The sequence below is a fragment of the Gossypium hirsutum genome, chromosome A11, assembly GCF_007990345.1.
Source record: "Gossypium hirsutum isolate 1008001.06 chromosome A11, Gossypium_hirsutum_v2.1, whole genome shotgun sequence".
Classification (NCBI taxonomy): Eukaryota; Viridiplantae; Streptophyta; class Magnoliopsida; order Malvales; family Malvaceae; genus Gossypium; species Gossypium hirsutum.
Window position 1 is genome coordinate 2,488,844 of NC_053434.1, and position 18,295 is coordinate 2,507,138.

Consider the following 18,295-nt stretch of genomic DNA (forward strand, 5'->3'; position numbering starts at 1 on the left):
TGTTAAAAAAACTCTTGAATAAAATGCAATAATTAAATGAAATGCATTTATTTAAGACTATGATTCATTAATAAAACCATTACACCAATGAAATATAAATACAAATGCTAAATGATAATTTGCATTGCACGACATGCTAACCTCCAATGCAAATATAAATGCTTAAGGAAAAATGTAATAATAACATAATTAATATCTCACATAGTACTAAAATAATGTCAAAGATTACATAAAAGAATGATAAAATATGGAAATTTCAATCTAAAAAAGAAGAAGTAAATAACGGTTCAAAAAAACAAAAATATATATACGTAAAATAAAAGCTAAGAAACAAAACAAGACTTTATATAAAGGAAATCAAATATATAATAAAGTATATAAAATTAATGACATATATAAAAAAAAATTTTAAAAAATGATGAAATTACAATGGATAATATATATGTATATATAAATAAAATAAAACATCAAAAAACCTGAGTAAATAGTGAAGCAATTTAAAAATAAATTATGTGATAAATTTTACAAAGGAATAATATATACACATACATGATAATATAAGGTAAATATTTAAAATGAGCAAAAAACCATAAATAAATAATAAAACAATAACAAAAAACAAATTTTGAATTACAATTTAAAAAAAAAACTATGTAACATACATAAAAGATAATAGTTAATAAGTCGAATAATATATATATATAAAAAATGTGTAACAATTCAAAAATAAAATTCAAGACTTTAAAAGTAAATAATCATAAAAGAATGATACATACAAAAAAAAATATGAAAACAGTTGTAACTAACTTAATTTTTACAAGTATCTAAAGTTGATAATATATAAGCTTAACATAAATAATATGCATGAAAGAAAATTAATTGAAATAAATAATATATGGGGAAATTCAAAATAAATAATAATAAAACAAAAAAAGTAATAAATAAATAAATCAATACAGGTTAAGGACCAAAATAAGATGTGCACAAAAGAACAAGGATTAAAAATGCAAATGTTCCAAATCACAAACCGCACTGCAGAAACGCTGACTAAGTTGAAATATCGCGCAAACTTCAGGGAGAAATTGAAAGGAACATAACAGGTTAAGTTGAAGGTGACGCAAAATAAGAAGGACTGGCGCCGCAAATTACCTATTTAAGGGGAAAATATGCGTGGACTGGGTCAAACACTCGGATTGCCCTTCCTCCCCCCCAGAACCACCACCGCACAGTGGCCGAATGTGCACCGATGATGGTTGATTTTGCCAACAGAGGAAAGCCCCGACTATGCCGACGGAGGTTTGGTAAGTGCTCTCACTTCTTCTTCTTTTTATTACTCTTTGCACACCAAAATAAATAGAAACTCAATAAACATAATTAATCAAAAATCACCTTTCAAATTTTCTTTGCATTTGTTTCTTTGCAATTGATTTTTGTGTATATTTTTGTATTTCCCGTAACCCCAAAAAAATTTACATTCTTTGTGGCTTTATATAGCCATTTTACAACTGTTTTGTACATGTTTACAGGTATGGCGAACGTGGTACGTGTTTGGGTAGTGAACAGTGGTGGAGGACGTGGGCGGTGGAGTGGCGCACGACATGGGCGGCGGCTGAAGCACTTAGAGGGCTAGGGTTATCCCTCATTGCTTATTTTCTGATTTGTTGTGGGCTAAATTTTGGGCATGTTTAATTTGGGTTTGTTTAGTGTAATTGGTTTGTATTTTGGGCCGGGCAAAATTTGGACCCTACATATAATGCACCAAACACACTAAAAATATTAAAATAATTTAAAAAGTGTTTATACTTAAAAAAAATTAACATTAAGTGTAACTTAACAGACAAATGCCTCTAAAATAGTAGCAAAATTAACAATAAAACAAATTTTATAAGATATCTAAATATTAACAACAAAATAATGGGAAAATAACAACAAAAACAACAATATTTTTTTATTGAAAAATCAGGCGGAGCTTGAGGCAAAAAAATCTTAATCGAGGCCCGATCTATTTTCCAAACGGGTCTTATTTTTTTACCGAAATCTATTTTTTGAGCTTATATTTTTTACCCAATTCATTTTTGTTCTAAACTATGATAAATAAATGTCAATTCTTGACAGCTGCATTCACTTAAAACAATTGCTCCCCGGATTTGAATGGTTGGTTCCATAATTATCTTCAACCCTTTTTTCCTTGACATTAGTGGAAATTGAACCCTAATCCCCGTATGTATATATCCATTTGGTGGTGCTTGTTTTTTCTCAGTATAACTTAGATATTTCTTTAATGCATATTTCTAATCTACAATGATTTAGATATAAAAAAAAAAGAAATATCTATGAAACCATATAGTCTACTCTGGAGTTTTCTAAAAACAGAAAACCCTAAGCCCTATACAAGTTTGTTGGTTAAAATCATAGGTAGACTATGTCTGAAATTAGATTGCCTTAGATTGTGTGTTGGAAACCTGGAATGGTGCCCATGGAAAGGACGCATGCGATGCACGCACGTCAAAGGAGACTTGGGCCCACATCGGTGGAATTAGTTAAAGTGCCACTTCCGTGAGCCTATTAAGGAGAGTCCAGGTCCCTATATTAAATAAAGTTGACCTCTCCAAAAAAAATTAGTTTTATGTGTTATAAAACTAAAAAAAATTAAAACTTTGCTGTTCTTTATTTTTCATTTTTCTTTACTAATCATTAATTTTAAGTTTCTTCAAATTAATTTGATTTTTAATAAATATCAAATCATAATAATGTGAGTTTAAACTGATTTTTAAAGTATTAAATTTATTTATAAGAGTTCAACTAAGAGTATTGAAAACTCAATTCTTTTTACACCTTGTTATATAATTATAATTCGATTCAGGGATTCAACCCAAAATTCGATCAGAGGTTTGATTGAAATTTGACCCAGTAATAAGAGGCAACAGACATCCTAAAAGAGGGGGGCTTCATCTTTTGCTTCTCAATTTTTCTTTGGACCAAAGCAACATTTACCTCCATCTTGACCTCCGACTTTAACCTCCGTTGATACTATATATCAACACATCTTTTCCATCCTTTTATTCTCATTTTTTTTAATACAATATCTTATATTTGCCCAGCTTTTAATCTCGAATTTTTTCTTTCTACTTTTTATGGCTTAATATATAAACTATATTATTTTTAAATAAATTCAATATATTATAGAAAAGGTAATAAAAAATGGTTGAAAAGTAATATTAGGTGAAAAAAATATATGTGAAAAATAATTTAAATATTGAAACTTATATATAGTGTTTTGAGTTTGAATCCCATTAATTGTTTTTTTTTTAAGATTTCGTACAATTTGAAATGACAAAATATCTTCATAATAATATTAATTATTTTATAAAAAGAAGAATTTGAACCCAGTTGACGTGTGACACCAAATAAAAAAATCCTTTAAATATAATATAGATGTAAAGGAATAATAACAAAATTAGATTAGTTATAACTAAAATTTTAAATTAATATATATAAAGATTAAACATAACCATAAAAAAAATAACGCAAAGTATAAGCACTAATAACATATGATTTAATATTTTGAAGTCATATATTTATTGTTTTTTTTAACAATTTCATTATAGGTTCTGATTATATTTGCTCTTTTTAATGTAATGCTTAAAACTATCTATAGCCCCCTCATTAACCCATAAATGAGAGGATAATGTACTTCAGCGCACTCAAATTTAATACTCCTATATTAAAAACAATACATATATATCAATCGAGTTAAGACTCTATCAGTATTTATTGTTATACATAATATAAAGCAAAAATGACTGCAATTTATTAGGGGAATAAATAAAATTCAAGAGTGGGAATGGAAAGTTGAAAAACCAAAGGTTCTCACAGTCAAAGAACTAATTCCAGAATCCATAAAAAAGAATAAAATATTTGCCCATGATTATGAAGAATGAAGTCCACATACCTACATTAACGGATTTTTCTCCTTTTGCGACAACAAGGATTTTTATCCTTGTTAACCAAAAAGCCATTTTTCTTGCAATGCTATAGTATATAAAATATGACTTTTTTTATATATATATAAATAACTTAAAAATATTAATTAATTACGAAAATAATCTAAAGGAAAAATTATATAGAAAAAGAATTTATTTATTACAATACTGATTGGTGTCGTCTGATCAACCGGCGACACAAAATGTTTAATTTTTTTTTGTGCCACCTGATTATATAAAACGTTCAAGGACTTAATGTAACAATTATCCTTTTTAGATTGGCAGGAAAAATGGGTGCTAGTACGAGCGCATCAAATTAAATGGTTTTCAACTTTTAGTCTATTTGTATGTTAGGTCTATTCTATTTTGAAATTAAATTTAAATAATCCTTAAAAATATAAGAATAACAAAAATAGACCATTTTTATTTTTTTATTTTCTTAAAAACAATAAAATTAAAAAACTATATAAAATTCTTATTTAAATTTAAATATTGAATTTAGATAAACTTTAAATAAGAATTTTATATAAACTTTTTTTCTACGCAATTTTTGTAATTAATTAGTATTTTTAGATTTTTTTATAAAAAAAACCTATAAAATATTAATTGTTTTAATAATAGAGCAATCTCGTTTTAGACCAAGCTTTTAAATCCCAAACGAAAAGTTAAAAAAAAAAAAGCACCATCAAATTTTAAAATTAACTATGCCAATTAGAAAAAAAATGTGTTTAAATTTAAATTCTTTTAATTATTACAATAATAATGATACAAATTAAATTAAAACTTAAAAAGAAAAGCACACTTTTGATTTGTTTGTAAAATGGGTTTATCCAGGTTGATTTATGCTATCCCCATTATTGAAAAATTATCCATTAATTAAATTTGGATATCCCCATTATTGAAAAATTATTCATTAATTAAATTTGGATATAATTCTTTATAATTATGTATGTTGTAACTATTATAATTAGTGATTCTATTGATATAATCGGAACACTCCTAATTAATTTCTTATTAAGAAGTTGAGAATTGATAAAGTTACGTTAATTGAAATAATTAACGAGGATTTTATATCATCAATCAAACATGTTTAGAATTTTTTTTATATAATTACTGTACCCTAAAAATTACATATATATATATATTTACAATTACATCCAAATCTGAATGATAAAAGTGAATAAAAGACTTAAATAGACATAATCCAATACGTTTCCTACTAGCATCGTTTGTTCAACTTTAAACTTAATATAATTTATGAGTGCACTTTGAATAAATTCCACTCCCCCTAATGCTCTACTTATTTTAGTTGTCTGAATATGCTTAATTACTGTTTTAAAGGGGCTTCTTTTAAAAAAAATCCACTATGTCCATATCTTAAGTATTTCATTACTTTGTGTGGTATATATTTTATATACAAAAGAAGAAGAAGAAGCAGCTAAATGCTTAAGTTTAAAGCTAATTCTAAATGTTTCACTGTAATTGGTCTTCAAGAAGGATAGAGATGATTTTGTTTAAGGATAAGACTTTATTTTATGTCGTCATTAAATGTATATATTTGTCATAAAATCAAGATTAATCAAGCAAGTTGCAGAGACATGATCTTGTTATGTCTGAAATTGAAGTCAACCAATGTGTTCATTATGTTCTCAATTCAGATCAAAATAAAGGATACAGTTGCAAAAAAAAAAAAAAAAATCTTATCTTTCTTCAAATCTTAACCACGAACTCTTAGATATATATACATAGTGAAGTCAACTTTTCTTTTCACTTTTTTTTTTGGAGCAAAGTGTTCATTAATGGAACCGGAATAAAATTATTAAGGGCAAATATAAAGTAGAGAAAATTGGGAGATGGGGCTCAGTTTATCAAATTTTGACATTTATAAGGACTTAAAAAAATGAGAGGGTTAGAGCTCAATTTATCCCAAATTGGGTGGAGGGGACATCTTTGGTTTTTTTTTTTATATAACTCTAACCCTGCTCAGTTTTATAGTTAGAGATTAATTTTATTTGGATCGTGATGCTATTCAAATAAAATCGGAAATGGACAGCCATTGAAGCCTGGGGCTTGGCCCTAGAGTTTTTAAAAATTTAATTAGGTCCTTAAAATTTTTAAAAATTCTCATTAGACCTTTAAAAATTAAAAAAAAATTTAATTAGGACTCCCAAAATTTAATGTCAATATCCACTCCAAAATGATGACTTCAAAACCAAATTCTCCTTGCACTTTCGACTAAGAATAATCAAGAAAATAAATTCCTCCACTAGGGTTTCTGATATTGGAGATTGAGGTATGAAAAGTTTCAATTTTAATTACATGTCTTTTGGTGAAGCAAATAGGGTTTAATTTGTGATTTGTGAAGCAAATTCATGACATGAAGGTCAAATAGGGTTTAATTGGTTCCTAAATGCATATTTCAATGAAAACCCATATACCCACCTTACTAATAATTTCACTTTTGAATCCTAATTAGTATTTACACATAAACCACTAAATATCCTACCTAAACTGTGGACACTCTGGACACTTCCAAACGGGGTTCTCCCATGGCCTTTTTCGTTTTGCTTCCACAAGTATCCAAAATCCATGTAGCTATTGACATATAAATAGTCCAACAATATTACAAGCAAATATATGTGTGTGTGTGTCTCATCGTGACACGTCGAGGAACATGAAGTTTCTTCACCAATGTGTGATCTAATGATGTTTTTATGCAATTGAGTCTTATCTAAAGGCCCTATTTAATTTGTATAGGAAGGATAAAATGGGGTATATGCTGATTTAGCCTCCAAGCTATGAATTTTACCAAAAGGGAAGATTGGATAAATGATATATTCTGAGATGATTAAAGTAATTATAATTAAGTACTTAATTAATTATTGGATTTGTACCATTGATTTGATTCTGTAGCCAATATGTCAAAACCATGCACTTTACCAAAAGGAGATAGCTATAGAGAATCATCAAAACTTACAATTTTTTTTATGAAAAAGAATGGTAAATTAGATCCAAAGTCACTAAATTAATAATAAACTTACGTTTTAGTCACTCAATTTTAAAAAGTTATAAAATGGTCACTAGACTATTCGAAAGTTTTTATTTATTAAGTTACTAAGTTATTACGTTTTTTTTTCCAAAGTTTGGCTAGTAAGTTTCAAGTGATAATTTGACGATCGGTATGATGGACTAGTATCCATCAATGAGTAAAAGATCCAAGTTGATCTAATAATTAGTGTCAAGATTGGAGAAGAAAGTTTTTAGATTTTGACTTATAAATTTACGATGTTTAAAGCTATTTGATGAAAAAAACTAAACCGTAGAAGAGAAAGGTTAGGAGAACTTTCAATTGGTGCAGGCGATGCGAACAAACAATATCATACAATAATTATTTTAATAGCCCAGAGACTTAAATGAAAACTTTCGAATAGTTCAGTGACTATTTTATAACTTTTTGAAATTGAATGACTGAAATATAAACTTACTAATAGATTAATGACCTAGGGTGTGATTTACCCCTAAAACTTCTTTCGCATGCAGTTAACTGATAGCTCCTTTGGGTACTTTTTTTTTCCTTTTCCCTCTTTATGTTTTATGGCTAATAAAAATGAGGTTTCATGCATGTCCATGTGATTGAATCAGTTGCTAAATACGCTAATGATTGAAATTGTTAAAATGTGCTCTCTGGGGGTTATATTGTGAGGTAAAGGTTTAAAGATAATCTGTAAAGACAAATTAAAGATATCAAACGTGACCAGATCTTAGAAGCAAAAGGAAAAGGATTTGCATTTTTAGCATAAACGTGAAGCGCCGAAAGCTTTTTCATTTCTGAAAAAGAAAACTGGTGGCGCATCTTCAGAGCGGCGGAGGAAGCTTTTTACAAACTGTATTGCATGCATTCCAGGCCACATATGTGATCCAATTATACTCAACACACCTGCCATATTATATATATATAAATATACTGTTCTTTTTTCATGACAGTTATGGTAAAATGATTAGAGGGAAAAAAAAGAAAGTAAAAACTTTACATTTTTTGTTGAGGAATCGAGTCTATTTATTCTCAGAGACCATATATTGATGGTGAAGCAATCTTTGGTTGCTTTTAACAAAGTGTTCTGATAGCCACGTCTTTTTCTGGATTTTTTGATAACGAAATTCCAAAAGATTAGGTCAAAGTCTCTTCTTACTACTGTTTTTTTCCTTGGGCAAATAATGGGTTGTCTTTTTTATTTACTTTTAATTATTTCCATTTTATGAGTCTATGATGCAAGTATATCATATGTATTTGAGCCTCATTTAATGTTAAAATATTATTTGATACAAGATTTAACTTATATTCAATGTGAATCCCGGATGTAAAAAAAAATGGGTAAAATTGTCGGCATGATCATATAACCCAAGGTCAACTGGTTATTTTCAATTAGGGTTGGAAACAGGGTAGATAGTTTATCTAGCAAGTAGCCAACATGTACTCTTTCTCTCTCCTCCCCTAAGTGCATATTTAAAACGCTCACCTCAAGCTTTTTCTCATGGGAATTAAAGCTACAAAGAGATACCAACACCCCCATTTTCCTTCACAAACATGGCAACAAATCAATCCACACACAACAAACCTTTCTTCTTCAACTACTTCCAATCACTTTCCCAAATCCCTCATAGGCTCAGAAAGAGAATGCTAGCGACGTGGACCCCGGACCAAGAGCTTAATCGAATCAGGCTAAGGTCTGGTGCTGATATGAAAAGGAAACTCAAGTGGTTCGATTTAGTAGCTCTCGGTGTTGGTGGAATGCTCGGTGTCGGCGTCTTCGTCACCACTGGCAATGTTGCTCGCAACACCACCGGCCCATCTGTTTTCATTTCGTATATCGTTGCTGGAATTTCAGCACTCCTCTCTTCTTTGTGTTACACTGAATTTTCAGTCCAGGTCCCAGTTGCTGGTGGTGCCTTCAGTTACCTGAGAGTGACTTTCGGTACATACACACACACATATATATACACACACCAATAACACCATTACGTTTTATAGCACTTCTCCATTTTCCCGTTCTTTGTAGGTGAATTTGTGGGGTATTTTGCTGGAGCAAACATATTAATGGAGTATGTATTATCAAATGCTGCTGTGGCAAGAAGTTTTACAGAGTATTTATGCTCAGCTTTTGGAGTAAGTGATCCAAATTCATGGAGAGTTGAAGTTCATGGACTGCTACAAGGCTATAACAAGCTGGATTTCATTGCTGTTGCTGTTGTTCTTCTTTTAACTCTTTGCCTAAGCCATAGGTCTTAAACTGCCCTTAGTGGCTTTTGGATAATTGGAGTTTTTTGTTTTATTTGGATTTTGAAAGTGATGGATGTTCCTTTCTTGGGGGATTTGCAGTACAAAGGAAAGCTCCATGTTGAACCTTATTATGACAATCTTTCATATTGTTTTCTTTGGGTTCATCATAATCGCCGGTTTCTACAATGGGAATGTTAATAACTTGGTGAAGCCAAAAGGGTTAGCTCCATATGGTGTTAGAGGCGTACTTGATGGTGCAGCCATAGTTTACTTCAGTTACATAGGCTATGACTCAGTCTCAACCTTGGCTGAAGAGATTCAAAACCCTCGTCAAAGCCTTCCAGTTGGTATCGTTGGTTCAGTCCTCATTGTCTCGGGACTTTACTGTCTTATGGCCTTGGCACTATGCATGATGGTCCCTTACCAACAGGTCAAACAAAACCCTGAAATAAACTTTGATATATATATACATATATATGGTTATATGACATTGTTTTGTTATACGATACGTATAGATAGCTGAAACAGCATCATATTCAATGGCTTTCCAAAGAATTGGCTGGAAATGGGCAGGGAATGTTGTTGGGGCAGGAGCAAGCTTAGGGATCATAGCGTCTCTTTTGGTTGCCATGTTAGGCCAAGCTAGGTACCTTTGTGTTATAGGAAGGGCAAGGCTAGTTCCATTATGGCTATCTAAGGTTCATCCTTCAACAGGCACCCCATTGAATGCCACACTCTTTTTGGGTACGGTTCATTTTATTTTTTTAAAAACCCTTGCATGTATTGAAAAAGAGAAATTGATCCATTAACATCCATGATATTGTAGGGCTTTGTACGGCATCAATATCACTCTTCACCGACCTTGAAATAGTGATCGAAATGATCTCCATCGGCACCTTGTTAGTGTTCTACCTAGTAGCCAACGCTCTCATTTATAGAAAATATGTGATCCAAGCTAAAAACCCACTATTCCCTACACTGTCTTTCCTTTGTTTCTTGACCTTAACTGCAATAGGTTTCTCCATTTCATGGAAAATGGAACATCAATGGTGGGGTTTGCCTCTATTCGGTGGGATCATGGTTATTATTACAGCTTTGTTTCATTACATGGTCCCAAGGTTTGGTCAATCTAGTGAATGGTCAGTACCGTTGATGCCATGGCCGGCTGCTATATCCATTTTCCTTAATGTCTTTCTTATGACAACATTGAAAACGATGTCGTTCAAAAGGTTTGCAATATGGGGATGTTTAATAACTGTGTTCTATGTGTTGTATGGGGTACACTCAACATTTGAAGCAGAAGAGATGGAGAAAGAAACCATGGATGTTAATGAAGTTCCAAACCCATCTCTCCAATTAACAAAACTAGATGTTTAATAACAATCTATTAATCTCAATCAAAGCTGCAAAAATCAAGTCTTTTTTTTCCAATTCAGTCCTTTATCAATAATCATCAAATTATGCAAGAAGGAGGAGGAGGAGGAGAAGAAAAGAACAATTGAGAGAGAAGAGTACATTTTACTATTTCCTTTTCCTTTGAGAGAGAGGTCAATGGCACACACTTTTTTGGAGTGCAAAGAATGATTAATTGGACCATATGTACCCTACAATGATAAGAACGCTATCTATTAAAGGTTAAATGCTATTAGTCTCTATACTTTATAAAAATTATAGGTTTAATCTCTGTATTTTAAGTTGATCAATTTTAGTCCATGTACTTTTTAATTTGTTCAACTTCGGTCCTTGTATTATTTTGAATTTTTAATCTTGACCAAACTAGTAGCAATTAAATCCGTTTGACTAAGTTCAACTAGTAGTATTGTACTATGCATGCAATTATAGATTTAATCCATATTTTCAATTGCATCGTTATAAATCCTTATATTTTTTGAATTTTAAAATTCCAATATTGGCGTAAATGACAACCGTTAATTTATTAACTAAATTTTTAGTGAGTAATATGTAGAAATAACAAGCTGACATGATATTATACATATGATAATATATCTACTACATCAAATTTTAGAAATAGCATAACTAAACTTAATGAATTTAACAATTATCGTTTGGTAATGGCTGAACTTTTAAATTTTAAAAAGCATAGGGATTAAATCTATAACTTTCGTAAAGTACAAGTGCTAATAACAAAATTTAACCTACGTTCAACCTCTTGTTGGTATTGGAGGGCATGTTTTCGGCTAGTATAAGCAATTTTTTTCCCCTTTTTATTATAAAGGTATCATTATCTCGAAGAATAGAACCAAAAAATGGTTGAAAAAAGGAAATGACAAGATCGATTTATACAACCTATCTACCCACCCACACCAAATACTAAGGTAAAATGTTCACACTTCTAATACAACCCTTGACTATTTAAAAAAACCCAAGCTTAATTTATGAGTTATTATCTATTTTTACATGATAATTTTCGTTTTTATTCTTCAAGTATACATAATAGAGAATCATTAAAAAAAATAATGTGAAATTGAAATATTACAATACTCGTATTTAACACTTATAAAATAATAATCGTGAATTTATATCTTTCGTACAAAATTAAACAACTTTCAATGATGATAAAAAAACTTATATTCATATAAAGTCGGAATATCTTCAAATTGTACTCAATATATAGACTGATAATTTGAGTAATAGCGAGGAGTTTATACCATTTGAGTGGGGTGTGATGTAAAATGAACATCATTTTCATGAAATTGGGTCTTCCCCTAGCCTTTTGGTGGCCTGTTCGTATAGGTGTTTATTCACACAACTTTTTGACCCTTTGTTGTTTTTCTTTTCGCCTTAGCTCTCATTTAAAATGAAGAACACAAAGTTGATTCTACTCTAACGTCTTCGTGGGCATCCTTGCATTACCTCTATGAAACTTAAAACATCATCCCGATCTCTTTTCTTTACTTCTTTTATCATCCCAATGTTATTCATATCATCCAAGATTTGTTACGTCGAGATTAAAATATTGGTATTAGACATATATATCGAGAATACAATAGGATGGTTTGTTGCTTAGCAAAAGTCGCAGAAGTAATGGTTATTGACTTTTACTATTGGTCTTAACCTCCTGATTGCTATGTAATAGGTTTTATGCTCCTTAATTAAATAATAATAATTGCATACATATACATATATATTATAGGGTTAATCCAATTTTTAACCTTTAGACTTAGCAATTAGGCTTACTTTGGTATTTGTAATTTTTTCTAGTCCACTTTGGTACCACAACATGGCAACTATGTTCATTTTTATCCTTGAAATAGAAAAAATGTAAAAATTTAGTGATATAACATTATGAGGTTATGCCACGTCAATAAATTCATTTTTTCAAGTGATGGCATGACACAATCTTATAGTGGCACAACGTTAAATGTTTATATTTTTTCTAAATCAGAGACCAAAAATAACTTAATTACTAAATTCAAGCAACAAAAAAATACAAATACCAAAGTGAATATAATTATTAAGTTGAGGAGGTAAAAAATTATATTAACCCTATTTCATATGATGTCGGCATAAATATAATAGGCTTTTTAGTATAGGAAATGGAAATGAACTGAAATTGGGCCTACGAGCTTATTTTAAGATCCATATTTTGTCCGGATCCGAGGTTTATGGACCCGAACGTGAAAGAAAAAACCCTAAATAGTTTAGATCTGATTAAAATCGGGAATTTGAACCCGACGTGAATCGAACACGCAACCTTCTGATCTGGAGTCAGACGCGCTACCATTGCGCCACGGATCCACTGGTATCTATTCCATTGAATGTATTATATATATTAGAAAATAGCCTTCTTGAAAGCTAATTTAATGTCTAAAATAAATTGATAAAAATAATTTTAGAAAATAAAATTTGATTGGTGGAGAAAAGTTGCGCATGCAAGGGACTATATATTATATAAAAAGGAAAAACATTATAGCAAGCTAAGACATTTTCAAAGGTTTAAAATTTACTAGAAATTCCATATGACACGTGTATGCGTGGGAAAATTACAGATTTGAAATATAAATTTTGTTTAAAAGTAATACATAATAAATAATAAAACGTATGATTTGAAACTAACTATTTTACTGATGAACATAATAAATTGTGTATATTAAAATAAATATATATAAGATACATTAAAATGAAGCTTTGATTGAATGATAAATTTAAGATTTTAGTAATCTAATTGTCGCAGGTTCAAATATCATTATATAGGAGGACATGATTTCGAGTGCGCTTGTAATATCCCGAATTAGGGCCTAATCGAAATAGTGGTTTCGTGACCACAAATTCGAGATAGAAATAATTATTTTATGATTATTTTGAGGTCTATGATATGATTGCATGATTGTGTGAAAATTTCGTGAAGAAATTTTATGCATAAAGTGCTTAATTTAAAGTTAGGGACTAAATTGAATAAGTTGCAAAACTTGCATTTTAGAAGTTTCTAGTATGAAATTGCTTTGAAATATTAATTAGGAGGTCTTCAATAGCAATTTGACCAATTTCAAAGTTTATGGACAAATATTGGACATGAATGGAATTTTTGGAAAGTTTAGTGGTAAGGGTATTTTGGTCATTTAGGGGTAAAATGAATTAAAATACAAAATTAAAAGCCAATTTTGCTCATCTTCTTCACCATGGACGTGTATACCAAGGGAGACTCCATGGCTAGGGTTTCCAAGCTTCCAAGCTCGATTGTAAGTCCGTTCTAGCCTCTTTTTTAATGATTTTTACGTTTTTTGAGTCCCGGTAACTTAATTTAGCTTATGCTAGCAATAATTCAACCTAGGGTTCATATTTTAAAAAATACCCATAGGTGAAATTTTTGTATTTTGGTGTTTTATGATAGAATATGAGGTTTTAAATTATGTTAGACAACTTGTGCTACTCGGTTTTAAGTGAAAACGAGCAAAAGGGCTTAATCGATAAAAATACCTAATAGTCATAAGTACATGTTAGAGTGAGAATTTGATGTTGCCATAGAAGGGAAAAATGATCAGCATGTCATAAAACATAAGAAAATAGGATGAAGTTTAATTTCCGAACCTTGGGGCAAAAGTGAAAATATGCAAAAGTTTAGGGGTCAAAATGAAAATTTTTATAAATATGATTTTTTGACCCGTATAAATATTGTGACTAATTATTAGGCTAAATTTGATATTATAGATGAAGGAAATAGAGATTCGGGCTTAAATCGAGAAAATACAAGGTTATGGACTAAAATGGTAAATTGTTGTTTCTGGATCGAGGTAAGTTCGTATGATAATAATAATGCAATGTTATGTTTGAATTATATTTCTTACTATTATTTCATATATTGTATGATTTAATATATTGGAAAAGTTGATGGAATGGTGTTTATGATGTGGAAATATGACATGAAAGAATGTTACATGAAATGCAAGAAAATGATGATACATGACAAATGATATATGAAATATGTGATATATGTTATGTAAATTCTTAAAAGCTGATTTAATATTTGAGTTGTGTCTTATTATACTATGAATAGACAATTGGTACTATGGATAGTGAGATCGACACTTCGAGTAAGTTCGTACATAAATAATCTATCGATTCTTTTTATGTTATTATATTTTGATAACATATGAAATGTGTCTGCCTATCAAATAGTTATTTGATGTAAGTTATGAATTTAAATTGATTACGAACAATTTAGTAAAATGTTGAAAAGTGAGGAATTTCCCGGTTGAACCTTCAGAATAGAAACGATACAAATGAACTATTGTGAGGTCACGTGTGTAGTACTAAGTGCAGGCTACTACGTGTACCAGATAATTGGTCGCATGTGTAGTACTAAGTGCAGGCTACTATGCGTACCTGAAAACTGTGATCACGTGTGTAGTACTAAGTGCAGGCTACTACGTGTATTAGATGGTGAGGTCACGTGTGTAGTACTAAGTGCAGGCTACTACGTGTACCAGACTATTGGTCGCATATGTAGTACTAAGTGCAGGCTACTATGCGTACCAGATAGCTTTGGCTACAAGTGTGGAAATGGGAAAATGTGCAGGCAATTGTGTATCTGTTATTATTCCGATGAGTTCAACAGGAAATCGATTAAATGAAAATACATGTGAAAGTGATTATGTGATGAACAAGTGCAAGTATATGTTTATTTGAATTTATGAGCAATATGCTCAATATTTGAGCGAACCTCGGTAAAATGGAATGGATTAAGTGAAATTGTGTAAAAGTAAACTTTAGTCGTAAAACAGTATTAGATAGCAGCAGTGCATGAATTTGAAAATTCACCAAAAATTGTCTAAGTTGAACTAAATTTAAAAAAAAATTATGGAAATAAAGCTCAATGAGTCTATTTGCACATGAAAGAAACAGGGGAAGCAAAAGAATTCTATATTGCGTGATATTTGAATTCTTGTGAAACAGGGTCTGAATGAATTCGAGATCCCCTATTCTGACTTTAGAAATTCACCATAAATTGTACAAAAATTATTGAGAGTTATACCTTACATGCATGGAAACGGCATGGTCGTTGGAATTTTGTACAGGGAGAAATTCGGGTCGTAGTGCACAGGGGTCAGAGTAGTCATACCCTGAAACAGGGGAGGCTTTAACTAATAAACTGTACTAAATGGTCCAACCAAAAATTCTAGAAAAAAATTAGTAAGTAGACATATGAGTCTAGTTTCATAGAAAATTTGCGGAATTGAATTTAGAGTTTTGTAACTTGAGATATGATTTTTTTTACATCGGGACTCCAGAAAACAGCCTGTCCTGAATATGTGTAATTGTACAATTATAGTGTTTTATCTTGAAAAGCATGGTAGTAATTGCTTATTATTTTCATATGAACTTACTAAGCGTAAAGCTTACCCATCCTTTCCATTTCTTTAGTATTGGCAGGTCGGCTCGGGGTTGGAGATCGTCGGAGGCAAAATCACACTATCAAACTATCATTTTTGGGAAAATTAATTCAAATATTAGAAATATCAAGTGAGTGGCATGTATAGGAAGTTGGTTTGTGATATGTATTTTTATTATGATTTTGACCATACGTATCAGTCTGCATTGAGTTATCGTATAAAATCATGAGATGTGGTCCTTATCCATTATTGTTTATAAGTTTAATTAATCGTGCCATGTCCTATGTTTTGATGTGATGATATAGTTAGCTTTGTTTGTTATGCATGTGTTTGAAAAGTTTTGAATTAAATGAAATTTTATGGCCCGGTTTTCGTATATGTGTATTGTTAAGTCTGGTAATGCCTCGTACTCTATTCTGGCCTTGGATACGGGTAAGGGGTGTTACAGCGCTAAAGTGCATTATCATCCTATTTATGGGTTGGAGATAGGCTATGGTTAGTTCTAGGTATTGTCTAAAAAAAAATTCCACTATATTCATATTTTAATTAGTTTTTGTTAAAATTAAAAGACAAATACTTTTGAATAATATAATTTTGGTTTAAAGGTGCAAAAAGCCCTCAAACTATTTCAAAAAAAAAGCAATTAAGTCCTTTTCTTTTTTTGCCTTCATTTAGGGTACTTGAACTTTTAAAATACATCAAAAAGGCCCTCAAACCTTTTCACAAAAAAAAAAGCAATTAAGCCCCTACTTTTTTTCACTCAATTGAGTACTTGAACTTTCAAAATGCATCAAAAAGACCCTCAAGCTTTCAAAAAAAGCAATTAAGCCCAAACTAATTGAGGGTCTTTTTGATGCATTTTGAAAGTTCAAGTACCCAATTGAGTGAAAAAAAAAGAAGGGCCTTAATTGCTTTTTTTGAAGAAATTTGAGGGTTTTTTGATATATTTTAATTTTTTTTAGTGCTCAATTGAGTGCAAAAAATTGATGGGCTTAATTACTTCTTTTTTTTAATTTAAAGAGGTTTTTTACACACTTAAACTTGTAATTTTCTTTAATTGCGAAAAATATTTCTGTAAATTTTTAACTAAATTAACAGTCGGATTAAATGTGACAGTAAAGAAATTAATAAATAGTATAGGTTATAAATTTTTTTAAATGTGTGGACAATATACTTGACATATGTCTTCAAGTTTGAAACTTTTATATAATAAATAATATAATATATTATAATATTCTTAAGTTCCAAAATAGACTATTTTCGCTTATTTGGATAAAGATTTGTTGGCTAAATTTAATGACAACAACTTCTTTTTTAAAAGAAAAAAAAAATTCATTACTAGGCCGTTGACAAATGGGACAAAAAGGAAATGTCTCTCTCTTTTTTCTTTTTTATAGAAAATAAGTCTTAAAAACAATCTCATTGTCACATGCAATATTTATTTATTTTATAATATTTTCATTTTTGGTCCTTTTAATATATTTAAAATTAACATTTAATCCTTATACTTTAAATTTTAACATAATTTGATCTTTATATTTTCATAATGTTGTTGATTAATTCAAATAGTTAACATAATTAAATTTTCAATTAAAATGTTATGTGGTTATATATAATTTGAAAGCGAATTTTTAAATCTAAAAAGTAGAGGGATTAAATTCTTGAATATAAAAGTAGGACTAAATTTCAATTGTATAAGGTGTAGAGATTTAGAGCTATGGTCGTTTGAACCAGCCTGGATTGGTTGGGGTATCGATTTGGAGAGAGGAATCAGATTAGTTGAGCTGTACGAACTGATTGAAACAATATAAAAATGGATTGAGCTGGGTTTTTTAATGATTTGTTTAATTGAATTGTACAAACCAGTGGCATGACTATTTCGACCATCAATTCAATTCTAAAAACCTTGCTTAAAGCATATTTTAATCTTCAAATTTTAACTCTACAAAATAACATATATAAATAATCAACCCTGATAATTTAACACAAATAGATAATCAATCCAGCACGAAATATGTGCTTTTCTTTATCCAACACGATATTTGTTTTTGGTAAATGTTATACATTTTTTAATGTTTAATTCACATTTTATGATTAGTTTGATGAAAATTTATAATAAAAAACCTTAAAAGTTTTCACACATTTTTAAAAAATTAAACACAGAATTGAATAAAATTTATAAT

At 30.0% G+C, this 18,295-nt stretch overlaps 1 protein-coding gene and 1 non-coding gene across 2 annotated transcripts; one reads left to right on the top strand and one right to left on the bottom strand.

Annotated features, from left to right (window-relative positions):
* Positions 1–8,515: 8,515 nt before the first annotated feature.
* Positions 8,516–10,995, top strand: LOC107923406 (cationic amino acid transporter 7, chloroplastic). Its single transcript, XM_041080536.1, has 5 exons — positions 8,516–8,956; positions 9,041–9,263; positions 9,361–9,691; positions 9,777–10,005; positions 10,088–10,995. Exons 1-5 carry the CDS (start codon positions 8,569–8,571, stop codon positions 10,636–10,638), a joined length of 1,722 nt encoding a protein of 573 aa, XP_040936470.1. The 5' UTR covers positions 8,516–8,568; the 3' UTR covers positions 10,639–10,995.
* A 1,953-nt stretch (positions 10,996–12,948) lies between these two features.
* On the bottom strand, positions 12,949–13,020 carry TRNAW-CCA (transfer RNA tryptophan (anticodon CCA)). The gene has a single exon. It is a non-coding gene; the product is annotated as a tRNA-Trp (tRNA).
* Between the last annotated feature and the right edge of the window lie 5,275 nt (positions 13,021–18,295).